The sequence below is a fragment of the Ascidia mentula genome, chromosome 4, assembly GCF_947561715.1.
Source record: "Ascidia mentula chromosome 4, kaAscMent1.1, whole genome shotgun sequence".
Classification (NCBI taxonomy): domain Eukaryota; kingdom Metazoa; phylum Chordata; class Ascidiacea; order Phlebobranchia; family Ascidiidae; genus Ascidia; species Ascidia mentula.
The window spans coordinates 6,864,795-6,892,413 of NC_138569.1; the positions used below are offsets into that span (position 1 = coordinate 6,864,795).

Here is a 27,619-nt window from a genome sequence, read left to right on the forward strand (position 1 = left end):
AAGCATATTCGTGTCTGATCTGTTCGCACTAATAGCTGTAGTTACTCAAGAACAAACAATTACAACAAAATAAATTCGACTATAGTTCATCAGCGTAAATCACCTATACTGAACAAAGAACTCATACCTCCACTGCATGCCCACGTTCAGGTTTTTTTTACATCATCAGCCAGAACATGAAATCATAACCACAATGTGCTTTGTAGAGTGTGAGAAGGGCTTTTTTCACTCAATACACAATCAGGGCAGCTGAATTAATCCTTCGACGGCTGGTTGTGAAATGGAGAATCAGGAGAAAGTGTAGCCGATTTACGTCGATTGTTTACCCTCATTCAGGCAGTGTTTAATTTTGGCGTTTTTACTTGCACATGACTCTTACCGCCTATGGCGTTTGGAAAATACCGAGCCACGAACGGTTTTGTAACACGGAAATAGGCAGATGTGCTACAGGCAGTATGTCATGTTTACATTTCGTCTTAATTTAACGAAAATTTTTGTTGTCTTTATTCTTTATTTTCAATATAACAGCCCAGCTCGAAAATTACCTTATCAGATAATAAACTTAACGAAATGAAATGATTTCCAGCATAGTTGTTGAAAAACAGATATGGCGACAAAACCTGACATATCGCGGTCAACACGCAATCGATCGAACTTCTGTGTTGATGCCAACATATCCCCACAGACGTAATAAAAAGTCATAAACTGATTACGTTAATGGCGCGAAACTTTTCCATCGAACGATACTTGACCACCCGGCGATGTAGTTGCTTATTGGCGGTGCTTTTAACCTTTAAGATTCTGCGCAGTCAAGTCGTAAACCCGCAGCGGGCGATGCAGTAAGTCGCCGTGGGTGTTTTGTGCGTGATTTCGAATGTCGATCTTGCTTACAGTAATCCCTACAAAGAAATGAATTTATATTTGAGAGTCCTCTTCGAGTGCGAGTGCAGCAACTTGAACGCAATTTAAAAGAATTTGCTTTCTCTTCACAAAACAAAACAGGTGTAAACGACAATAAATCCAATATATATCAACTTTGGTGGTGGATGTAAATGGCTTCAGTTTGGGAGTAGATTTCAAGGGACATTTTACTAAAATTCACTCACGGATTAGTTGAAATTTGAAACTTTTCAAAAAAAAACCCGCATGTTTTCGCCTCGCTTGATTCAAGGCGTTGAAATGTGTGTGGGTTGAAAGCGCCCGTGGCTCGTTACGTAATCAAGCGAAGGCGGAATAAGAATCACCACCATTTTCAGTGTTTCTTGAAAAAAGGGCGACCGTTGCAATGCGTTTAACTTATTTGCTTGAATCACTTTCCGTAGAACGCATGCTTATGACTAACGTTATTTACACCAACAACACGCCACTGGCCAAGGCATTCAGTTAACAGCAGTATGTCGTAGACAGGCCTCACTGGTTCGGCCTCGATACGCGTGACTTCACTCCTGTATAAGTTACAACTGGACAGTCACCACGCAGCTATGCTAAGGTACAGAGCATCCTAAAAGGCACTACATTCCTACGTGGGACATTGTTTTTTTTTGGTTTATCATGTCCATTCTGGAAAGGCCAACGCCCGATATTAAGCATGAAACCCACAACTATTTTGTGTTGATCAGCTCAAAACAGGTCAACCAAATCCCGCTATGGCTATAGAACAAAGAATACTGCTGCTCGATAAAAACTGCTGTTTTACAAAATACTGGGAAGATTGTGTGGAAATAAAGCTTTTTAGTAGTTTCAATATTTTGGATGAAAACATATTTACTATTTCCTGAGGCCGCACAGTTCCAATATCAGGTTTCAACGCAAACACCGCGTTGGCAGTTGGAACGTGTCGTCCTAGAGAGTAACATTGCGCGGCACTTTGCATACACGATATTGGGTATTGCCTCAAAAGCTAAAAGGCTAATCCTGTGCTGTGTTGATTTGGAGCACAAAGGTAAGAGCGCTGTCCGACATACAACGAAAGAAAGTTGAACCGAAAGTCACTTGACAACACCACGCTAACTGCCTCCCTGCTGTCAATGCTTCTACAAGGTCTAGCTTGTACTTTGAAGAATGGATCGCCACCCAACACCGCGACAAGTCTAATTACATTTTCTTTCGCAACCTTATACCGCTATACCAGCACAACATACGACAAGTTCAAGGTCTACTTGACCACAATGAAGCCTTATTGTCGACACACATACGACCTTTACACAGTGAAGAGCGAAAACGGAGAAGACGAAAATACAGGCAATTAGTTGATCATGGAGGGCTCGTATCAAAACCCGCAGATAAGTAGCGATTTTAGCAAACGCTGACTGGGTTGGCAGTGGCGATAAGACGAGATGTGATCAACAAGCAGATCGTTGGAGAATCGCTTTTCTTAAGCCGGTCACGCGACTGCTTCAGAAGCGCGACCGAATTGCTTCCTCGAACTTAATCAATTTCTCTCATAAAGAAATGATTGGCAGTCCAATATACAAGCGGATCAAGGCTTGTATAGAAGAAGTTCTAAAATAGGCTAGATGGCCAAAGTGGACGCAGATATCACGTCCTCAAATGATCTGTTTCTCCAAAAATGTACATATTACTGCACAATATTTAAACATACAGATTACTAACAAAATATTCTTGAAAATTTCGTGTGTGATTACGATATAAACAAGCAAGATACACAATCTACACAATCCGCAGCATTTTGGCCCGATTTTTATATGTACGGCAATGCGGGGCGTATATGCTAAGCCGCAGTAGGATATCGCCCGTTGAGCAGTCATAATCACGTATGTCAATATTGGCTCATACTCGGACATTAACGTTTCGTGTTTGGTTATCAGGGCAAGACTCAGGAGAGGTTTCTTGGTTTTAGCCCAGCTTATATGGCGATAGCTGCTGTACGTCCACATGTTTATCAACCTGACAACACGATCCATCTCGCATGTCCCGGCCAAGTACCCTCCACAGTAAACTCTGGCAAACTCTGGCAAACTCTGGCAGCAACATTTGCTTGTGTAACATCTGTACCTCAAGTATCCAATAAACATGTGTGCATCCTTACACATAACTAATTCTCTTGGTCGTCTGTTATATTTTTTGTCACGGCTCGAAAATAAGTCGTTTTTTCGGTCATACGTACTGCGTCGTAAGTTCGTAACCTCAAAGCTCAGTTGACAAATTCTAATGCTACTTGTAACCAAGCCTGCTGCAAGACTTCTCTCTCTCTCTATTGGGCTGTGGTTTATAAAAGCACCACGGCGTATAACAACAGGCGGAGCGAAACAAGATAGGGCCGAGCGGCGAGCCAAGGATCATCTCCTTCAACGGTTGACTGGTTCCCGCCAGCGCGGCAAAGCAGTAAACACAAGAGTGAATGGCAAGCCACAACAGCTCGTAGCAGCAGCCGTACCTCCCTCCCTTTTTCCTTGGTCGGTCCATACAACGAGCGAAGAACTAACAATCAAGACTGCCCAGACAAAGCCCGGCCGTGGGCGCACCGTTGGCGACGTTTTTCTTGTGAAGATTGGCGTGCAGCGAAGGTACTGTACCACGGCCACGTCGATTGCCGCTCTGCAAAACTGTAGTGGTCGAGACTGCAGTGGGACCAGTAGAACTTATAAGTATGCCAAATGAAACGTTGGTATATTAAACGGCTAGTTTCTTTTGTGATTGGAGAATAGTTCTAGAAGGAAAATGCGTTTTTGGCTGATAAACTCAATATGTCTACGATTTCATATTTGTATCATCATTTCCTTTTCGTTAAAATCAACCTTACATTGCACGACATTGAACACAAATAAGATCCCACTCATTTCGTCACTGCCAAACAAATTTTCCCTCTCGAAACAAGTGCTTTGCAAGTGTAAAGCTCGCATTTGTGAAATATAAATAAACGTCAGTCTAGTTGGAGGTTATCCAGCAGCGCAACCACCGACCTTTTTCAGCAATTTTATATCGTGTTGATGTTGGCGATGGTGCAAAGTAAGTGAAAGTGGTGTGTGGGCATATGCACCCGAAACATGCGATTTTCTGTATTTTTACACCTGCACTGAATATAATTCATGTTTCATCAGATATAGCCCACAATTTATCACAACAAGCAAGCGTGGAACAAAAAAGCGTTTTCCGCCAGGAAATCAGCGTTTAAATTCGAAATAAAACTCAAAAGCCACAAAATACAACACAATATAGCAAACGTCGGACAAGTGCGCTGACTCAATGGGAAACCAAAAAAACATTATTTCGAGTGACCTCAACGATCAAATAAGCGTAAAGTGCGATTACGGAAAGGTTTGAGCCCCTAACTGTCGAAGTGCAGACCCATAACAACCACATTTCCCCTTATGGACAAAAAAGTTTGGGGGCTTTTCAAATCCACTTCTGTTTACATTGAAAGTGTCTCGACGCATCCAGAAAATAAAGTGCACTAAAAGCATTTAACTTTTAAGGATTGGTTTCAAAAAGTGTTTGGAAATCTGGTATTTGCAGCCAATTTTTTTTTTCAACGTCGTGGTCGCCAATGCTGCACCATGCAAACACTGAGTCAGCCCCTCCGTTAGTTATTTTCAAAGCTCTGTAACAGACAAGCGTAAAATTAAGCCAAACACCGCAGACTGCGGGAGCAGCAGGTCAGGGCATTCACAAAAGCGCCCCTGTAACTGCTAAGGGTTATTTGATCTTATCACAAGATCCTTGGGCCGTTTGTGTGGAAGGTTATGGTAGCAAACAAGCACCCAAGTGGGCCATTATTCCTACCGCGTGCAGTTAATCTTTTCAAACGGGGGTGCAGCTATTTCGGTTTTGGCAGACGCCAAACTGTTTTGTCGACAAATTTTACCCGGGTGCACTGGAAGGTTGTTTGTTCGTGGCATGAGTTGAATCTTAAATGCAGGACTGCGAGGTGAGTTGAATCTTAAATGCAGACACAACTATACTTTTTGGAAGGTTAACTGAAACAAAATTATCAAACTTGCATTCCTTCTATTTACTATTACAAACCCGCATTCATCAAAGCAAAAATTCCAAACAACGCAAAAACTTTCTTTTGCACAAAGACTTGCGCGGAGTTATTCAAGAGCCCCGTTTCAGCGCTACTCTGCCGTGTCCTCGTTAGTATAGTGGTAAGTATCCCCGCCTGTCACGCGGGAGACCGGGGTTCGATTCCCCGACGGGGAGCTCAATTTTTTCATTTGTGTTCATGATAAAATATTGTGTTCATCCTTCAAATATCACCACTTCTGCTAGGAGGCATTTTTAGGGGGTCGAACGCAACATTACCCTAATGTCACAAAAATCATTAAAAAAACACGAATGCGCTATTGTACAAAACCGGCAGAACCAGAGTGACCAGACACTTGTTCTTCAATTAAATCTACATATCTGAACAACAAAGAAAACTGCAAGCAAGGCAATCATTTTGAGGCCCAAGTGAAATTGCTAATTTACGGCCCAGCGTTGAACCGTGTTACAAGTCCACAACAACTAATAGCAAAAAGGAAATTCGGCCGAAACTGGTGGTTTCAATGAACGACAAGTCACGGTTCAAGGCATTGGGTTGAAAGTAAATCCAGGTAAAGGAAACCCTTAGATCGTCTTACCTTCACGCTAAACGTGATGAACTTCTACGAAACCGCAGTAAATCAGCTTACACCGGAAAAACTCTTCGACAAGGTCGTGTGCGAAGTGAAAAGGCGACTGCTTTATTCAAGCCAAAGTAACAAAAAATCAAATGCCGTACGTCTTGGCTTGAATGGCTGTAGTTTTTTTGCTTATCAAAACACAATCTTGATCCCAAGTTAATGATGTAGTTGGTTTAAGTCACGAAGCAACACACCTTTCAGACAAGGAATCGACGCTTTACATTGTTTACGAAGCAGAAGGAGTTTCACGCACGAGAATACCAGTCACCATTGTAAACGCCTCGTTTGTTGAACATGGAACATGGGTCGGCCGTCAGTGATTTTTTAATCGCCAACAGTTTATACTGTTTAGATTATCAAAGATGTACGACACGGACTACAAAACTGCGACTTCCTCTGTGGGCAACAAAACCGGTTAGTGCGTCTCTCCACGCAGGTTTGCCAGAAAACCACGCGTGTTTGGCGCTGGTACACACAAACGGTTAGTGCTGTTTGGATGTTGGTTCCCAACACAGAACTTGCGCTGATGAGTAAGCAGGAAACCTACAGTCGCTAAGCGAACTTGAGGTTTTTAAAGTCGGCCAAACAACTGTTCGGGCCATTAATGGAGCCACGAGGTTTTTGTCTTTGACGTCGGCTGACGAAATGGAAAGGTTTTGTATGTTAGAAAAGAGAAGTCGTGCAAAAACGTCAAGAGACCCTCAACAACTATGACGTCAAACAAATTTACCATGTACAAGTTTGCTGACATATTTACAGGAACAACAGGGTATTGAATATAAACCAACCGCTCCTATATACGTTATACCGAGTGGTTAGAATAGTACGTTATACATATACTATATGCAAACATCTTGCATTTAAGGCCATAACATTGGTTAATATTATCGCATTTCCGTGCATACCTGGTCAGAGGTCAGTTATACTTTAGAATTAAACAGTTCCGCTATTTCGATTTCACGCTGCAACGGTTAGCTACAAACGTATGTTGACAGATACAACTATACCTCCCGGCATTTCCATCCATGGTTGCGATGACTTGCGCATTCACCTTCTAGGAAATGTCTCGGAAGAAAAATCGCTCAGCAGTTGTTCTGTTTACGGCAAAAGTTCGCAGCGTTTCTGCAAAAAAAATGAGGTCATTTCTACACAGCAGCTATTTTCAAATATATAACATTTTGTACGCGTTGATGTCCTCGGCCGAGATGGCTTGAAACGCAACCTGAACTATTAATATCACTACCTAATATTAATTACACGTACTGTACTTACGTGGTGATCTTTGTTACAAAAATGGGCTGGGTAGGCCTAGTAGCATCTGCAACGAAGCGTTAGTGTACATTGGGACAGTAGGATCTACTCCCATTGATTCTGATAGCTGTGCGACCCTGCAAGATGCAAAAATACCGCAGGTTACCGTAATATTAATATTGGTGCGAAGCAAACAAATACGTTCTTACCTAACTGTAGGATGTTTCTAAGGGGAGTATTTTTCCGTGTGAGATAATAAGGAAAAGGTTTGGAACGAAATGGAAACAATTTATTACCGGAAACGAAAGACGGTTAACGCGAGTAACGAAATGTGTGAACTGTTGAATATTCAGTGACAAGAACACAGGCTTGGTGAAAAAGCATATAATGGGGAACAATGCACACAACTCGTGGCGTTTAATTAACACAGCATGAAACCAGGTGCGGAGTGAAATCACAAACAAACAAGTTCGGTGATAGGGTGTACAGCATCACGATTTGTGTGATTAAGTTTCAAAAACGAACGTCCTGCAGGGCATTGGAACACGGTTTATCTGGCACAGGTACAGCATAAACACAAAACATGTTCAGAAAACGCAATGCGGAAACAAAGCAAATGTCCTTGGGAAATTTTAAGTTTCTTGTCAAGTACTGACTATCTAGCGCCACCATGCGTCAGGAGTTTGCACTTCAACGTCTTCCGCGCCTACGATCTCTATCTTCTCCGTGATCGAGACGACGACCTCTGGGATACCTGCGTATTGCACAGTAGATAAATACCAAGTGGCAAATGCAAGAAAACTGTAACAATTTTTAAACATTAACATTTTCCAGTTGGACCAAAATTTGGGAAAATTGTCACATAATGGCTTCTAAAATAAACGAACGACACCAACATACCTACGCAGACACTAAAAACCACGCTAATTTTCAAATTGCAAAAATGTGTTGACTATAAGAAATACATCCAATGATGTTTATTTAGCGAGCTGCAGACTATTCGTCCTTCCAGTGCGGATTTGGTAGCTTGCAACGATCTTGCCAGTAAAATAGCCAAACATGACTTTGACTATCCAGTTAACTATGTTCGGACAACCTTATTGAAGTGCAACAATTGACGTGTAGTTGCAGTTAGCAGTTTTTTCTAAAACCTTTACATGCATTTTAACAAAGTTTCGGTCTATATTTTATTCTATCTCAATTCCATCCCATCATTCCTATGTGGTTATTAGAAACGAAACACGAGATGAAAATTAGCAAAACCTGTTCGTCCTCCGTTGGATGTTGTTGTTGTTGCTTTTCTCCCGACGGACTGGATGCGGGCAGTTCATCTTTATGTGACCAAGTGCACCACAGTTGTAACACTGATCACATCGACCCTCCCTTCTGTAAATAATGCCAAATAAGAAATAAATATTCGACGTTAAAGTTGGCACTTACCCGATTAGGTCGGGTGAATTTACATTTGTGCTAAATCCTTTATTTATGGGCGTTGCTATTTCCTTTAAACGTCCCTTAGTTAAATCTGAATAATTTAGGAAAGCAACCACAATTTTGGTGTTGAAAGTAAGTTATTCCCATGTACTTATACCGCTTGACTTCCAAAAAGAAAGGTAAATGCCTCTTTGACGTTAACACCTCTGTACAGGTGACTATGGCAATGTTTAACAAGAACTAAAAAAACAACAGTCGACCTGTCGCTCCTAACTTTTGATTGAGAGGTCGTGGGTTCGGGTCTCACCGCAGGTACCGCGTTTGGAAAATAGTTTTCGTCCTCGACCCAATCGCACTCGCGCTCCCCCGTGTGGCTGGACGAAGATTCTAGGTGAATAAAATGCAATCGACATAGAGACAATACTTACGTCCCATGACTGGAAAGAAATAGCGGAACAATATTACGCGGTTATGACTACTTTTCAGTTTAGTTTAATTCCAAGTTGAAGGCAACCTGCCGTTGGCCTTCTATGTGCCAAACTGTAACTAGGATGTGGATTTCTTCACATAAAGTTATATAAATCTGAGCTACTTATCACGGAACTCGCACCTGTTCCCGTATCGTTGATAATTGTCCGTTTTATTGACGTGCAATCTTCCATTTTGCCAACAGACTTCGACCTTTTGAGAATCACGGGTACATTTTCTTCAATAAAAGGGATACAGAATGTTTTTAATACATCCTTGTAATTCGCTCCAAAACTCACCATGAGTGGCTGGGTTAGAATGAGTCGACATTTTGCGGTTCGAGAAACTGCCGAGGTCGGGTAGTGACACGGGTGACTGGCGAGCTCGCTCTGATGGTCCGGATGGGTTGAACGAATTCTCGTTATCTTTCAACACAACGGTTTGTTACCTGATAAAGCCAGCAGAAATCATGTAGCAAATTAATGCAAAAGGTCGTTATAGGGAAAATTACTTTCCTATTTTATTTACCCACCAAAGGAATATTGATGGCATTATTGGACGGCTTGTATTAAGAGCGAACACAAAAACTATGCGACCGAAGTTGATTGTTTAATAATGTCGTAAATTTTCATGCACCGTTTTTGTTTGGCGGTTGCCACATATCTGTATTTACATTTAATGTCGTTTAAATGCGCTAAATTTCCTACTGTTCTGAAATCCCATTTTCCTAACCACAATGTACGATCTAAAAGGCTACAGTTTTGCACAAAAGGGTATTTTCCTCCCAAATATTTAAATTTATAACCAAGTACAAGTGAACCAACCTTTTTCAGGGGGCGTATTCATCGACCTGTCCACGTCGACCTGAACAAAATGTTATTGCATTAAGATACGCCTGAAACATGTTTGCGATCTACGCGACTTTGCCAACATACTTGCTGGGGTGAAGAGTTGACCGACACAACGATGTTGTCATCATCCGCAACCACTTGTCTTGTCTGAGCTTTTGCGCAATGGTTGCTAATCGTGTCCAGTGCACTCTACACAAAAATATCTGATTTATTCGGGAAATCACAATGAACATGCGTTGTAATGACGGTTGAGGAAAAACGACATACACATACAGCATACAGGTTATTAGAGGTTTAAATCGCATGTATATTGTTCACCGAACGTTATGGGAAACCTTTTTAAGAGCTCCACTTGCAGTTGAAATTTAAGTGCACTGAGGGCCTGTATACATTGCCTAAGCTTTGTCTGGTCAAACAGTTTTCTACAGTCATTAAATTGGAACATGCGCTTTAAAAAATACCTCCACTCTTGCAATGGCATCTGATAAATGACCACAGGTAAATGTAAATTTAACCAAGTAACTTCTGCTGGGAGAACAAAACCAACCTTAAGATCAGGCAAAGTTCGAAGAAAGACGGGCAACTGCGGGCCCAGTCTTTGAGCCAAGTGACAGACGTTAAAAGGGACACAGAAGCGACAAAACTCCTGACAAAGATCAGGAAACCTCAAAATCTGCAAGAAAATATAGTTACAAATTAAGTAGGACTGGGATCTGGCGGAAATCTTTACCTCGTAGTCAAGACACTGTTGGTAAAGAGGCCGTGGTAGAAGGCTCCACAACCATTGTTGCTCTCTGATTAAACCAGACCAATACTTGCGAATGCTTGCCGGGGGCTCCCCAATTCTTCAAAGTAAGTTAGTAATTTGTTGACCGGCATTTTAATAGGAACTAACAACGCGATTAAAATTCCTTTCTTTCACGAGGTGAATTCCTCTAAAATGTTTAATGAAGTACTAGGAAGACACGTTTACTTTTCCAGTTTGGGGAGCAAATCACTTTTTTTTACTTAATTAAAATCGGGACAGACAAATTACTTACTGAAATATCATTAAATTAATGATAAGAAACATGCACATTCAATGATGAAATGAAACCATGTCAACTAATGCAATTCACATTCGACACAAACAAAATATTGAACTGACAAAATCTACTCACATCCCAGAGTTCAGAAACTCCGTCGAGTTTTCTCCAAACAGAATAAGAGTGACGTAACGGAGTGACCGACGTTCTTCCGCATTCCACTGCACCCCGTGGCCCCACGTCTCTGCATGGGTTCGAATATGACCCACTGTGGGGGTCCCCGGGTTGCTACTACTTGTTAAGTGCACCCCCATCAGGCCCGGCGGGGCGTTCGGGACGCCACAAGAATTCATAACTTGATGACTGGGCATTCTGAATTGACAGGCGTCTGGGCTCAGAGTTTGCGACCTGGTTTCCATTCCCGTTAGTGGGGCATCCCCGAGGGGATTGTCCTCCATCATGCAAAGACTAGACGGCTGTGGAGCGTATTCATCAAGGTCCGAGTTAGTATCTGCCGTCGTCAGGTCGCGTAGTTCGTCGTCGAGGCCAAATGCATCCCCCGCCTGATAACATAATTTAAATTCAATAACTTTGTTACAAAATAGATAGGCCGAGAATGTATTGTATTTGGGGGAGGTATCGAGTGCAACATGTAAGTATGGAATAAGATCAAGGCTTACATCATCTCTACTCGTTCCTGGCACATCATCGTCTTGTAATCCCTCTCCTGTGTTGTTGTTGCAATCTGTAGCAGGCTTCAGTGGAGGCTGCAACGCTTTCACAAACTCTGCATATATAAGTTAATTATTGTTGACAAGCGTGTTTTGCTTCTATACTACCATGATTCTTGTGGAAACAGCTGGTTTAATTAAAACTCTGTTTGGTGTCAACATACGTTATAATGTCGTTGATGCAATTTAATGGCATAAAAATTACTAACTCATTTCCAGTGCAGTACAAAATGGTAAAGACTATGCGTTAAATAGAAATATGTCAAAAATCTCCAACCGGAGTTGGTGACACACAATGCGCCGTTTAATGAATCTGACCGTGCATTCCGGCTTTAATATGTTGAGCGTTGCCATCTAATAGTGATTGGTCAGAACCGGATGTGTCTTTTCCAATCATCAGTTTCTTTAACTCCCTTTGGACTGTTATAAACATGTTCACTTATACACATAACTGTGTGAAAAATAAAATAGCAAAACGTTTCATCTCCTACCATTGGCGATGTGTTCTTTGCGTTCCTCCACCGAGGGATGAGGCGAGGTTGCATCCTGCAAAAGGACGCATGTTTAACCAAACAAAAAGAAAAAAACCTTTACAGACTTAACACCATTGTACAAAAAACAACTTAAGATATGTTCCTTTATTTAGACCAGGTGTAAAGCGTTTCTTAAACGTCGGTCCAGGTAAAATTTTTTTCGGACGCCAATATTACAATTTCACATTAAAGTTCTTCTGTTTTATTTAGGGGCTCTTGACAATGTATTTGAGCTTAGATTTTATGAATCTACCGGGCTTTAACGTATGTTTGAAACATGACCGATCCGCAAAGTACAAAAAGCCTGACTTCGAAACCAAAATGTGCGGTTTGTAGGTTCTTAACCCACCTTAGAACCTTCACAATTTCCAATTTCGTCCAGCGACCCCCCCGCGTCTCCACAACATTTTCCCGACTCCGGTTTATCATCGGAGTCACAGATCGTGCCAGAATTGAGCGGCGCGTCCCACAGGTCATCGGATAAATCCACCAGCACGCCACAGACCACCTCATTAGCGGCATCTCCTTTTGCACCGACGTCACCGGGGGCGTTCTCGGTTTTCGCGGAAACTCCATCTTGTTTTGCTTCACTCGACTCATCAGGCGTTTCATCTTTGGGTCTGATTGTGGCTCGTACGATCGGTATGTTGTCTCCACGCAACACGCGCACATCTTGACACAGCTGGGCATATACACAACCTACTGTTTGCTTGTAAGGACACGATTTCCAAAACGACTAACTTCGAAACCTACTTAAAACAATTTTGAAACGCAAAATTAACTTGCTGCAATTTTTACCCATCAGTTGAAAAAGCAACCGAATATGTTTAATATATAATTTTGCGTGATGCATTGGGTAACCAAACGCAACAGTCCAGAACAAAAACATTACAATATCAGTCTTCCAGGTCAGTGTAGTCGCCATATCATTGCTATACCATGCAGCATTCGATTATGTCAGTGAATATTGAAGTAAACAGTACAAAAAATAACTTTTTTCAATCATAAACGTGTTGCCAAATATGCGCAGGCTGTATTTAGAATTTTTTGATACGTTGCCTTTTGTAAATTATTGCAGTCATAAAAAACAAATTCTATCACCATCTTTATTCCACTGCATAAATATTAGCACATGCAATAACTGTATCTCCTCGCAAGACTGGCGAATGTAACCGCGGATTAAATGCAGCCACTGGCATGGTATTGGGCACGCCCAGGCGCGCCTTTGCCTTCTTTGTCGGTCACCCAATTACCAATAGATAATGGCAGCAGGAAAAAAAAATAAAAGGAAAAATACAGTCCCTGTTTTACATTCTCTTAGCAATGGTGCTTAGTGTAACCATTCCTTTACTGTTCGTTTATCAGCTTTTTGCATTTCCATTGATTACACAAATACACAACCTAACACACACCATGATAAGTATTAGCGCTAACATTATTGGTTTTGCGATATGACAACAAAAAAAAACAAAAGGACATTTTGTTTAAAAGCGTTATAGGAGCGACATTATGCCGCGGTTCATACCCATAACCCTTACCTTTGGCTTTTCGGCTTCTTCCCCGTCTGTAAAAATGTTAATGGTTTAAAAACGCAAGCACCCACAGATTACAAACCTAACACAAGTGTTGCGATTTGAATCCGCTCGCCTTCAGGCATATAAAAAGTGAAACAGTAACAAGCACACAATTTCCACTAAAGCTACATAAACAAGCCTTTCAAATTCACTAAACAACCATGTTATTGCTTTAAAACGGCGCGAATACAAATTCTGGACCTTAATTTAAAGACAATACCGAGCGGTGCTTCCCCCGCTATTTAGCACCGAAATATTTGCGGCAAAACGCGTCAAGCGGAAACACCAGGCGACAAACGTAGAGGAATTGGGCTACTTCTAATATTGCTGGTAGAAAAAGGTACTGACTTACCATCACTAAACAAGGATTTTAAATTCACGTCACCCATCACAAGATCGGCCAACCAAATAAAAATTACTTGGTTTTGTTGAAAACTGATCTAAAAAATGTGGCAAGTTGGTTATAACATACAACAGCAAAGAGCCATAATGATTAGTGAGCTAACAGGTTTACACTAGGGATGTGCCAAGGCGAACCCGAGTAGATTTGCCGAATATGAGCACAGATTTCATATTCGTGCGAACCCGAATATTGCGCAAGATTCGTATGCGAATATTTATTGAAGCATAATGTGGTTGTGTGATACAATCATACAACCGCCAAAGTTTTTGTCTTTATATCAAGACATACTTGCGCTCGTGATGCAAACGACGAACTATTATTGACGTCACTCTAACATACGAATATATTCGGGTTTGCACGAATCATGTTTCTATTTATTCGGATTCGCACGAACCCGAATCTTTGTCCTTTTGGCACATCCCTAGTTTACACACTGTTTTGACCCATCAGGTCTCATCAGTGCAATTGGTGACAAGCATGGTCTTGCTGATCAACTAGCCAGGCAGACTTTTCCACATTGTGGTATTAAAACATCAATCTGTTGGTGCCAAACTAGGTACAAACCAGCAGGGAAAAACCACTGATGAGTCCTGATGTGTAGAAACTGTGTGTACTGATTATAACAACTCATAGTTTATCACCACTATAGTGAGAGTGATTTCATCAAGTACTTCCTACCGGTTTTATTAATTTGACCCTCATGTCTTGTTGGCTGTCAACAAGCTTGCTCAGTTTCTTCCGAATTTGTGGTGTCCAGTCCACTACCTTATCATGTTGGTCATCTTGCATCTTCATCACCACTTTAAGACACTGTTAAATGAACAAAAGCATGGATTAGGGCTTCCAATAGATTGTCTTAGTGGTACAGTGTAGTATACTGCAGGTTTTTTTTTTTTTTGCTGTATAACACTCCAAAATACACACCAAACTGAAGTAAAGAGCTTGCTGTTTACCTAATGCTACACCAGAAACCAAAAAAAAATATGTCACACTTTGTAGAATTTTACGCTTGCAAATATTGTTCCAAGAAATGCTGTGGTACAAACGTTGCACCAAATCCCCTGTCAGTATGTAGCACAACATGAAGAAAACAGAGGCCAAAAACAAAGCTTTGGAATGTTTTTTTTATCAAAACAGCCAAACAATAAATATAAAAAAGTAATGAAACATTGGTAAGTTACCATTGTTGAAATAGACTGAGTCAGGTGGTCAAGATTAAAAAAGATGAGTTTGTTGATGGCAACTGTCTTCACACTTGTGCTGTCCCAATTGTCAACAAGATGTATCTGGACTTCAGTTTCCTAAATGCATCGCTTAAAGGTTTATACAACTTAAAAATAAACAGAGCTAGTTGCAACTCTCCACGTTATCAAGCTACGTTAAGTTTTGCATGCCTTGCGTCTTCTTGTTTTAGATCTCGCATCCATATGTGGAAAGGTTATGTAGCATCTGTGCATCTTATTCTGTTCTCTGTATTTTACAGCAATTACAGAGGAATTCTGTGCATACAAGTTAAGCTCAGATTCTGGAATAGATTTGAGGATCTTTTGTTCCACAGCTTGCCTGCAAGGTGACATAAACAGTGTGAGTAAAAATATTCGGGAATCAAAGAACAAGTGCAAGAAACTGCACATCAGAGATTGGGTATTTCACAATAACCAACACGAATAACTCTTAACTACGAATTCCCAATTAATACATGGCAAAGTTTAATTATGCTTGTTTTTAAACAACTTTGGCGGGACTTATCAAACGTTATTCACACAGAAATATTTCTTGGCTATTTTTACTGCACAAAAGTATAATAGGGTTGAAATAGTATTATAGTACTAAAATAAAAGAAAAAACTTCTTAAGAGTATGAACAACTTACGCAAGATAATACTCCATCGCATGGCGAACCCAATACCCCTTCTGTGCAACTGTTGGATGTGGGAGAGACAAAGAATTTTGCCGAGGGTTCAGCATGGCTTGTGAGAGAAAAGAAGCAGGCACAGTGTATTCTGTTTCTTCACTTAAAGGTGTTGTTAATCCTTGGGTAACTTCACCATCACTCTGCAAAATGTCTACAAACAACATTATTACAACAACAAATTGTACATCAGGTTTATTATTTTGTGTACCTGCATGGTGAAACTTAATCTCTGTGAGCTTTATTTGATTGATCCATTCAAGACAATTCTCTAGCAATCCACCCAAATTGATGTCAACATATGGCCCAATATCCTGCATGGATGCTTTCACCAATTCCTCAGCTTCTTTTCTAACTTCGAGCAGCTGTGTCAAAGAAAACAAACAAAAATAAAATAGGGAATTTGCCACACAATTTATAAAGCAAAAGAACAGAAAACAACAGATTATTTTGCCTGAAAGTTCACCTGTTTCAGCAGTTCCTTCTCCTCAGTCAAATCTCCATCGGATATTGAACGATTCTTTGCAGAGAGTTTGGTCAAAAGAGTATCACAGTCCTACACATAGATAAACTAGGAACAAAATTCCTAAAAAATCCTTTTTTGAAAAATTTAAACAACAGAAATCAATAAAATTATGAGAATAAAATGACAACGATCCCATAAAAATAGAATCCAATTTCTGACAAAGCAATTAAAATAACTACATTGCTAGCCTTTCCGGCAATAGACTTCATTTTCTCTCGTAGGCTGTCAGATTGCTTGCACAACTCATCAACTTGTTGCTGAATTTGGCTGTTTAACTTCTTTTCTTTATCTGAAAGTCGCTCAGCAAATGCATTCCACACTTCCATAAGCTTGGCATGAACAACGTCACCTGCCTCTTCATTTCTAGAAACGCGACAACGGTTAAGTAAATGTAGGCAGTGGTGTTTACTGACTTGTTAAACCAACCTTGTTTTTAGCAGAGCACGCTTGACATTAAGTTTTAATATTTCTTCTGTAGTGGACTCGCATACAAATCTAAAAAAAAATTTCAACAAACAAAACTAAGTTAATGATAATTTTATTGTAGAAATCTTCCTCAATGAGCAGTGTTTATTCTAACTGTAAGGCTGTATGATAAATACATTCAAATAATTTTTAAACATATTAAACAAATGATAAGACAGCATCATTTTCAAAATATAAAGTTAGTTTTCACATATTTTTAAATAACACAAACAAGCATATTTTATCCAAACACTTTTATCACTTTTTAATTTCCTTAATTTCGAGCATCATGGTTTGTGTTTTGTCAATTGCTGCCAGTGAGGAAGTCATGTGAGTGGTGAACATTCCCTTGCAGTGAAAGGATGACATGCATTTCTCACATATAAGAACACCCTCATCTGTGCCTTCGGTTTCTAAGCACATGTCAGTTTTAGCATAAAATAGGTTCTTTACAAGCGTTGTAACCATCTGCCTGATAAAGTTTTCCGCAGTAAACAGTAATAGTAATATTTAAACAATCTTTACTTAATATCAGAAAAACCTTATTGTTTGGAAAGATATGGCAAACTTATTTTTGGTTTATACCATTTTCTAGATCCACACAAGTGTAACATATATGAGTTGGCGTTCCCTCATCGCAAAATCTGCACAGGGGTTTTGGCACGAGTTCTTCCATTTCAAACCTTAAAGACCGTTTTCCTCACGATCTCGTATCAAAACTGCACCATACGTTTATCAATTTAAAAAAGGTACAAGTGTATTTGGTTATATTTTGATAAAATTGTATCGTTAAAACAACTGTCTCGAGTCATGACCACTTACTTCGTCAGAAATGTGGAAAATCATGACGTCGGCTGACAAATCAATTCGCGCGAACTTCTTCGCTTGATCAGTGAACCATAAAGACATCAACTGAATTTCATTTCTATAGGGTTTGCTAAATCCTGCTAATTCGCCTTATTTCCACATCAGATCAAATAAACAACGAATTGAAATTAATTTTATTTACAAGTTCACCACAGGGTATAGAGTATATTTTACAATGTAAGACGAAGTAATTGGGGAAAGAACAAAACGCGCTATGAGATGTGAAACTTTCAACGGAACAAAAGACGGAAGTGAGTAAATGATTTTGCGAAAGGAGAACGAAAAAAGGTCCTGACCGTAAACATTTAAGCGAATGCTGTCGAATCAGTTTATGGGGCTTAAATAGTACAGGCCAGCTGGGTTACGGCGGACCGGTCATTTTTACTTTTGTTGATTAACTGCAGTGCAATTAAAACCAATGGAATGATTTGAAATTACGGCGCACAGCTAAATAATAAAAGCGATGGTTTCAACATTTACGCGTAAGGATTGTACATTTCCGCTCATACATGCAATACCGGACAAGTTCACTTTTAAGTAGTTAAGTAGTTTGCTATCGCCTTCACACACACGGACACTCGTTTTGTAAAGTGCAAAAACATACTTGGTCTGAGGAATTCACATTTGCTCCGCGAATAAACAGATTATTTTCCGCATCAACGAAAATGAGTTTGCAATTATTCAAAAACCCTTTTCACGCAAGTGATTTCCGCAAACAATGCATGGCGGCAACTTAAATAAGTTTTATCGTGACGTCACAAAACTTGCTACACCACAGCATACATCTTTCGATCGAACAAAATCAAAACCAACGGTTTCTACTACATATCTACGAAAACGAACAAAACGCACGCTCAACTAATCATACATTGTCCACGGATGACAAAAGGAAAATTCCGCAACAGTGAAATCTAAACACAAGCCGTTGAAAATTGTTTAAATAAACAAAGAAAATCATTCCGCAGGTGGGGTTGCGTGAAACCCAACATACAATCAATGTTGTTTGTTCGTTGCCACGAAACGGTTGTGGTATATGGCGCGGGTGACGTCATCGCCTATTAAGCTTCCCTGGGAAGTATACGCAGGCGATACGTCATATCCGACAAAAAATACTGAAATCTGGAACAGCAGTGTGTTCTCGCGGTTACAACAAAAACTAAAATCACGTCGCAAATTGTGGAAGAAGTAAATCCGTTTTATCAGTTCTGTGGCACAGAGCCGGAAAAATCGTATTTGTTTTTTGAAACTTGAAATAAGGGCTACAGTTTTGTATGAAACCAATGACGAATCCTAGGCGGTTGCCATTTACCCTGTGCCTGTGATCATGGCGTGACACTTGACACATGACTGAGGCAAATGCAAACAGGCCGGATATTTTCGATAGCCTTAGGATATTCGTGCCGTGGTTGCGCTCATGCTATATCACGTGACCCCGACTGCTTGTGACGTATACTGCGGGGCGTCGGCCCCGTTCAATTTTGTTCGATGATAATGGGTATAATATTGGGCCATCAATTGGGGATCTATTGCATTTCCCGTATAACCTAATGTGGAAAATATAAATTTGTAAACTGAATTAAACGCCCAACATGTAAATCTTGAAGGCAATACCTGTGACAAGCGTAAAAGATAAGAAATAACTTCCGAGAGAGAAAATGGGAATTATTGGTAAACTTGAATTGGCTGGAGTAACAACGGTCGCTACTAATTACACCATGTTTACTCGTGTAGTTAACGGAAGTTACTTCTAATGAGGTCGTGACAAATACACACAAACTGCTCGGTAGTTTCCAGGTCGATTGCGTCACCGCGTGATGATTGATGACGTGGTACAGCGTTTTCCGGGTGAGTTTCACACGCATTGCAACAAGGAGAGTATTTGTACATTGGCCGCGTCGAAACATGGAAACCGTCCCTTCTGCCCACCGCCCGTCCGAACCCAACCGGGCCCAGAATGGACTTGGGTTAGACCGCTTCGACGTAGTTGGCCGGATAGAGTCCCATTTTACCAGTGGAGAGTCGACCTTTACACCAACCCTGTTCATCTTCATCTTCCAGCTTGAATAGTAAATCGCCTGCGGTAAAGGTAAAGGTTAAATGGATGTGTGCAGTGTTCGACAGAAGACAGGTTAACGCATGAGCGACGACGTGTATAACTGGTGTGGAACACAGACCGTATCGCCATCAATACACAGCACGGCACGAGTTGACACGCACAATGCATTGCGTTTCGGTTTCTGCTGCTGAATTAGCAACAAAACGGACACATGAATTGAAAATCTATTTAAATAAGACAGGAACTGACGATGCCACTGGGCGAAATAAAATTTTTGTTTTCATAAAATAAGAACACATACACTGGCGCTGATGGTTTTGTATCTCTTTTTGAAAGTTTAGATTACATTAGACAGTTCGCTTTATTTTTGGTACATTTTTAACATTTATACCTTTTTACGCATTTAGTACTGGTAGAATTGGTTAACAACATTGCAGTAATATTTATAACAACGCACAAGCTTTTACAGCTACTACCAACCTTCTTTAAAGGATAGTTCATCATCTTCTTGCCCCTCATAAGTGTAAAGAGCTCTCACACGCACTCCGGAATTATTTTCCACACTACCAAAAGGATTGCCTTCCGATCCTGAGTCTTGGAATGGATTATTTTGATCATCGTCGCTCCACGAGTTGGGCCTGTTGTTGTCGGGTGGTCTGTAACAAATTTGGATATGATGAAGGGTGTGGTTGTATTGGTGCTTTCACTACAATGCCATTCACTACAATGTGTACATAACATAAACCTCACTCAAATGCATGAGCCGAGGCGAAAAGCAATAAATGCATGACTCAGCATAACTTTATGAGCAAATTTTGTGCTTTTTCCTCCAAGATATCGTCTGTTATAAGATGCAGTCAAAAATTTTTAAATACCATTTTGCTAAAATCTCAATAGATTTTTTTGGGCACTTTCTGACTGTTATCAAAACAAGATCATCATAAAACCTGATTTTGGTGTATCACCATCTATCATCAGAGATTTTATCATGTGCATTTTATGTGACATGTTTTATAGAAATGAGTTTTACAACATAATTTTATGACCTTCATTATGAAGAAAGGGCTTTGGTAAAACAAGACCACAGGACATAAAGAAAACCAACATATTGCAGTAATGTACAGAAAATATGTTGGTCAGAGTCCAAGTAAAATGTACACATGTCAATATCAAACATCCATACCTATACCAGAAGGTAAATCAAACATAAATAAAAAAGGGACATTTTTATCCTTGGCATTTACTCCAAAATACAGGAAAATAAACCAGAGTTTAAACATGACAATGTAGTTTGTTTGAACAAGATCTCAAAACCCAGAGACAACGGTTAGACAAGAATCCCAGAGCCCGAAGGTATGGGCTGTCAATGATTTACCAGCATTCCTGTGCAATTCAGACTCGCCCATTTCGAAAGCAATCAGCAATTGCCGAATTGGTGTTTGCTAATGGCCATGGTGTGATGGTACATCATAGCAAGCTGGTAGTGTGCTCAATGACAACTAACCAAATATTACAAAACTCATAAAAATAATTCGTCAAAAACGATTTTGTGCAATGGTAATTCATTTCTTAAAACATGTAATTTACTGTTTTTTTGTTGTAAAAAAAACGAAGGAATATAGAAAAGGAAAAAGATTAACTGCCAAATTGGAAAACATGACAAACATTTCAAAGCAAATCAATTAATAGAACTACATCATTTAATTATCAGTTTAGCATGTGTACAAAACAACTCTGCTGATTTTAACACACCCTAAATTCTTTAATCTAAAAAAAATGTCTGCCTATGTATAATTATGAATTATGATACTTGGGACAAGATAAGGAGGTAGTAGTGATTATGATAGTTAGGTTAAGCTAAGTAGGTAGCAAGTGTCATAAGAAACCACCGCCTTCATTCTTTGACATCTGCAGCCACAGTTAAATAACCACATGATCCTGCCTTGGAACACAATATGAACAACAACCACTTAAAGGTTTCATCAGCAGATTATGTACATCACAGACACAGTGTACATTTCATGTATGACTGAACAAAATGCCGTTGTAATGTCCTGGACATAAGCCAATAATTTGTAATTATTGTTACCACCAATATTGACTACCAAAACAGAAATTACAACATCAAATTACCAGTAAAAACCTGGACAAAAGAAATATGACCTAATAAATAAATTATACTGAATGTGAACCAGTGTTTCATCAGTAATGTTGGCTGCCATATCGTGGTATGATGTGACACAACAGAAAGATTAATATCCCTAATGAGGCACAGCACGTATATTGACAAATAATTTATAATCAGTCCACCAAGTACATGAACCACTAAACGTAAGACAATTACAAGCAATTAGGCAAAAAAAACTGGACGTAAGATAATAGATAAACATAAGTAAAACAAAATGCGTGTCAATATGTGTGTTGCACCCAGACGCCTGTTAAATACAAATTATCACATTAATTACCAAATTATCACATCAGCCATGTGAGTCGGGTATTAACAGATCAAGTAAAATGAACATTAAGGTTTTTGTAACAAAGTGTATAACTGACTTAAAAGCTCATCATCATTACAGATCATAAAAAAGTTGTGGAAAGGCATGATACACACAGAGTTTAGCCATAGCAACTGAAGTCTTAACACACTTTCACTTTTAAGTATTTATAACTCATAAGGAAAACCTCATTTTACAAATATTTACAACACAAACTTTAAATCTGCTTTATCATACAACCAACTAGCTGGAGTATTTAAACATTTAAACAGGTCAGAGATTTTAACATAAAGGCCAATCGGTATCACAAATAGGAAGTGTGGAGTACAAGTACTTACCTGTCAACATCGTTTGTGTTGTTAGGATAAGTTGAAGTGAACTGGGCACCAGCGATGCCATCAACTCCCGCAACGTGCTTGGATGCTTTACTGCCCTGTTTCCGTTGCATGGACTTCTGCATATGTATCCTTTCTGGGTCATAATCCTAAATCAAAAAAAGTTGTTTTACATAATTTGTTAAAAATATCTGCTTTGTTGGCCATAAAGCCAGCAGGAGGATTTGACAATAAATTTTGATCTGTAAAAAGTGTTGTGTTAAACTCAACTCAGGTCAAAACATTAACTGCAAAAAAATCATTGGACAATATGCTTCAAATGACTGACTGCAGGTTTTACCTCAAACTGAGGCCAGTTCATGGCCATGTCTGGTCCATGATTAGATTTCCACCATTTCAGATCATCAGTTGAGTTGGCTTGGTCTATGATCACTTTCATGTCTTGGTAAATCCCTCGATGTCTGCATGTGAACATAGGTTGTAAGTACAAAAGTCTTGTTTGATGAAAGATAGATAAAGTAACGTATGCGCTTGAGTTACAGTAAAAATAAGAAAAAGGTGCAAAAACCACATAAAACACGTTGATTAAGAAAACAGTAAGAGCAAAATTCTAAAATGAAAACATGTAATATTTTATTTTATGATTCTTATACCACAAAATATAAGCACCACAAGTAATTTTGTGTATCATCCAGAAAAAAACTTGCTCATTGGCCATATATGTCTACTTTCTTAGGCAAAAAATAAAGCATGCCTAAAGTGAATACAGATGTGAAGTATGTTTGAACAGAGACTATAAACATGTGAACACAATGACAAAATGTGCTGGTAAGCAATGGAATTTAGCCACCACAAGCTAATAATGCAATGCAAAGGTTATTGTATGAAATGCAAAGGTTACCACACCACAGCTTATAGTGGAAAGGTAAAGGGCAGCTTGGGGCCTTGTATTGATTTTTGGTTTTATCAATTTAGCTGTACCCATTAACTAATTAACCAGAAATTCCATTAAAAGTTTTATATTGAAAAGGTAAATTCATTAAATTTTAGGCAAAAGAGTCGAAGAAACCAGGTAACAGTCATGTAAAATCAAAATAATAAAAAATATATAATATCAATAACAGGACAAGGCATATTATGTTCACAATTCTCTACTAGTCTCTAATACCATCTACACACTTGCACAGGGCAACAGAACAACATCTATCAGTAACTACACAATTAAAAGACTTACTCAGTGTTGCTGGGAAGGTCAAGATGTTGATGCACCAAGTAAAACATGTCCTTAAAAAAGTCCAAGCGCTTTTGTTCGAAATCCTGACATTTGTCAAATGCTTTTTCCATGTCTTCCATGTAACGTGGGGTGTCTTCTTTCAGATCGTGGACTGCTTGTTCATATTTTTCCCGGTACTAAAGCAGGTGGACAAAAACAAGCCATGTTACACTGTGTACCTATTGGGAGGTTAGTGTATACATGTTTGTAAATTTTACTATAATCGTAGTGGTCAAAAACAGTCAAAAACATTTGAAGTTTTGTTTTGATATGATCAACATATGTACAGTATTACATTTGCACACACATTTGGCAGTTACAAATAACAACTATAATATTGTTAAACCTAGGTATCTCTACTAATGAGAGCTTGTCAAAAATTGTCAAACATTAAAATTGATCAGAATTCAAAGAAATTATTGGTAAAATCTATTATCAAGACACCACTTCCCTACATCAAAGATTGATGTAACATACGAGTTAATTCAACTTCCAGTATTGTATTAGCAAAAGCTTTTACAGGGAATGGGGAATTGAAAGTGCACCCATAGGAACACTTTTAATCACAGTAAAAGTTTCAATTGGCTGCCCAATGTTAACATATGTTTTACTCACACAAAATGTGTAAGGGTTGTTTATCCACTCAGCCACTTAACAACACTAATACCATAACCTTTAAGCTGACATGGATCAGAAAATAAGTATGTACATAATCTTAATAAGGAAATAATACCACTAAGTATTTATAATTAGGGAAAGTGAAATGTGCCTTGAAATTGCAAAACAATCACACTGGGAATACAGGAAATGAAATATGAAATGCATGCCATTTATGAAGTAATTGTTGCAGATTGTGCACCAAAGGCAAAGTCTTCTGTTTTGGATACTATTGGAATTACATAAATACGATGTTGATGCATCCATTACTAATTATTCACATGTGAACATGAACAGCCATCCAAGGTATACACATTCCATCAGCAATTGTTGGAGTAATTCAAAATTTTACCAAACTCCATTCACAACTAAGTGTTTAACACACAAAGTTTATCATCAATAATGATACACTTCAATCCTTTAGCGAATGTATGTCTAAGTGGTGAAATGATTGACTAAAGTATTACAAACTGATCATTAATTATCTGATACAAACTGCTATAAATCATTACGGACACATAATTAATGACTGCATTTTTAATTTGCATACATACTACCTTCGATCTTTCGGCACCTTTCTTCTCCACTAGTTCCTGTAGTTTTTTTACTTTTTCTGGAGGAAGCGATGCATCACTTTTTGCAGCATTTTCCTAATACCAAGTTTGTTCATTAAAATCTGTGAACCTTAAGGCTTTAAACAAACATGAAGCCTTATTAAACTTTCATGTTGGAATAATCAAATTGACAGAGCTGTGAGGTGGTCTGATTTAAATATTTAAATATCCTCTTGTATGTCTTTAATAGGCAAAATAACAATTTCCCATAACATACCTATCTGTTTTAGTTTATTACATGGGAAAGATCTACCACTGGTACAAATCTACACTTTAATAAATGTTTTAATTACCTGCTGTTGCGCCGATCTCTCCTCTTTACATACATTATAGTAAACTTTCTTGGCATCATTGACCTTCTTCAGATACTTGGCCCAGTGCTTTTGTGCCCTGGCAAACTCATCACCACATATTTTTGTCTCTTTAAATCCACCCAATGTCAGACTGTGATAGTTTTCCTTTTTCCATTGCTTCACCTATTGGATGTGAATAACAATGTTAGCAAGCAAATTTTACAGTAAGGTTACTTATAACATATTTCTGAGTATACATATTTAGCTATATGCTAGGGTGCAACCATACAGAAATTCAAAATTTCCACACCTTCTCATATGGATCAGTCATTAAAGAGTCTTTGATTTTTTGATGTAATAGAGCAGCTCTGTCTGCTTCTGTTAGCATTTTCTTCCATGTGCATTCAAGTGAGTGGTACGATGAGTTTTTCTCAATCACCTATGAGAAAAAAAAATATGTGAAAGGTTGAAAGCCAAACTCTGCCTGAAACCGGAGCTTTTCATCAAATTCATAATTCAACACTTGTTTTTTCAGGCATACAAAATAGTGATTCGTTTTTAATTTTTTTGTTCGTATATTATTTTTTTGTAACTTATCAAACCTTGTTGTATTTGTTGCTCCATGCTTTTAAGGATTTGCTGTATTGTTCTTCAATCATTGCCCTTTCCTTCATGAATGCCATGAGGTCATCACATAACTTTACTCCATTGTCTATTCGGACAACAGTTCTCTTGAATTGTCCAACCTGTTTAAAAATACACCGACCAACATAAAATATACACACAAAACAAATTGTATATATGTTCCAGACTAAAAAGTTTGTAATTTGTGTGAAGGCTTTTTTTGGCAAATGTTAATTGTGCAGATAATGCTCAGATTATCGGAACATTTTTTGTTAACTAATGTTTTTTGCTTGGGATATCTGGAACGTTCCACATAACATTTCTTTCAATCTGGTATAGGTATATATTATACAAAAAAAAAACAGTTTTACAAAACATTATTTACACTATAAAGTAATTTGTTTGTTACCTCCCAAAAGCTTCCACTGGTGTTTTCAATGGGAGCATCATCAGGAGTAATTGTCATTGACATTTTCCTGTACTCTGAGCAATTATAAATTACTGCAGTGAAATAGTCAAGCAACAAAGGTGCAACTTTTTTAAACCACTGTTGTCTACCTTACTTCTACGTTAATTATTAAATTTCATTATAAATTAGTCACAAATTTTAAAAGATATGCTATCTTTTTAGGAAAAAATAAACTTAAAAAGGCTACTTTGAATAGGAAAGTCAAAGCTAATAATATGCTATTAATCATCTTAAGTAGAGTAGACGTTTCTAATTCTACTCTTAACGTCTAACTGCCTTCATCATCAAAATACTACTAATTGAATGAGCTACATGCAGCAGAAGTTAAAATCTATACCACCATACTAGATCCAAGCTTTCACTTCTCTAACAAGAGGTTGGAACCATTTTACGATGGAGGCTTATCGAAACCGAGTGTTTGTTCAACCGGTACAACCTCTCGAGCATCGCGATTTTCCTTCTGTAATCTACAAACGATTTATTACTCCAATCGTTGTCAAACGTGGAAAAGGTAAACAAATGGTTGGATGTCAGACAAAAATAGAATCACATTTACAGATTATATTTCTATATATTAATATTCTGTATGATCTCGTGTTTTCGTTAGAAAATCACATTCCTCGTATTGTTTTTGGCTGTTTTTAGTTTTAAAAAAAATCGATCATGGTGCACGTCGTGGTTGTCAGGAAGCAGATAACCGGAATTCATTTATTTTAGCCGGAGCAGAGGTGGAGAAGGTATTCAAAATTCTTCAACCGAATAAGTCAGAATATTTACCACAAGAAGTTCGAGTTTACCTGGACCGGGCGTCAGATTTTGCAAGCAACACCAGAAGTAGGAGAGTCAAAACATTTCCACATCACATTTAATTTTTTATTAAGTTAAGTGCAGGGATACAAAAAATATTTTCTTTACTTTAACAAAGGGCAAAAGCTGATTACCATTTTGTTGCTACAAGCATAAACCTAATTTATTAAAACCGTCCAAACTCGATTTTTATTGATTTCGTGCTGAACAAATTTGATTAGTTCGTGGTCAGCAGTCCAATTGCGTCAAATTCGCACGAAAGATACAAATTCTTTTCCATTGTCCTAAAACTTATAAAGATTGCTTCTGATGGTTTACCACTAAACTAGA

The 27,619-nt window shown here is 38.7% G+C and overlaps 2 protein-coding genes across 2 annotated transcripts; both read right to left on the bottom strand.

The window, feature by feature from the left end:
• Positions 1 to 3,458: 3,458 nt before the first annotated feature.
• On the bottom strand, positions 3,459 to 17,479 carry LOC145898422 (uncharacterized). The gene is made up of 28 exons (XM_082986865.1): positions 17,385 to 17,479; positions 17,062 to 17,212; positions 16,761 to 16,829; positions 16,514 to 16,697; positions 16,275 to 16,364; positions 16,020 to 16,173; positions 15,770 to 15,962; positions 15,292 to 15,460; positions 15,079 to 15,198; positions 14,576 to 14,707; positions 13,847 to 13,934; positions 13,459 to 13,484; positions 12,270 to 12,602; positions 11,879 to 11,933; positions 11,706 to 11,807; positions 11,337 to 11,443; positions 10,792 to 11,219; positions 10,362 to 10,476; positions 10,179 to 10,304; positions 9,716 to 9,820; positions 9,605 to 9,644; positions 9,080 to 9,205; positions 8,923 to 9,018; positions 8,573 to 8,699; positions 8,142 to 8,264; positions 6,900 to 7,632; positions 6,635 to 6,749; positions 3,459 to 3,566 (listed from the first exon to the last, which is right to left on the bottom strand). Exons 1-26 carry the CDS (start codon positions 17,473 to 17,475, stop codon positions 7,569 to 7,571), a joined length of 3,414 nt encoding a protein of 1,137 aa, XP_082842991.1. The 5' UTR covers positions 17,476 to 17,479; the 3' UTR covers positions 3,459 to 3,566; positions 6,635 to 6,749; positions 6,900 to 7,568.
• Positions 17,480 to 17,788: 309 nt separating this feature from the next.
• Positions 17,789 to 26,574, bottom strand: LOC145897196 (protein kinase C and casein kinase substrate in neurons protein 2-like). The gene is made up of 10 exons (XM_082985387.1): positions 26,423 to 26,574; positions 25,992 to 26,135; positions 25,700 to 25,828; positions 25,390 to 25,572; positions 25,040 to 25,132; positions 23,787 to 23,962; positions 22,893 to 23,013; positions 22,556 to 22,701; positions 20,203 to 20,378; positions 17,789 to 19,741 (listed from the first exon to the last, which is right to left on the bottom strand). The coding sequence occupies exons 1-10, from the start codon at positions 26,483 to 26,485 to the stop codon at positions 19,632 to 19,634; spliced, it is 1,341 nt and encodes a 446-aa protein (XP_082841513.1). The 5' UTR covers positions 26,486 to 26,574; the 3' UTR covers positions 17,789 to 19,631.
• Between the last annotated feature and the right edge of the window lie 1,045 nt (positions 26,575 to 27,619).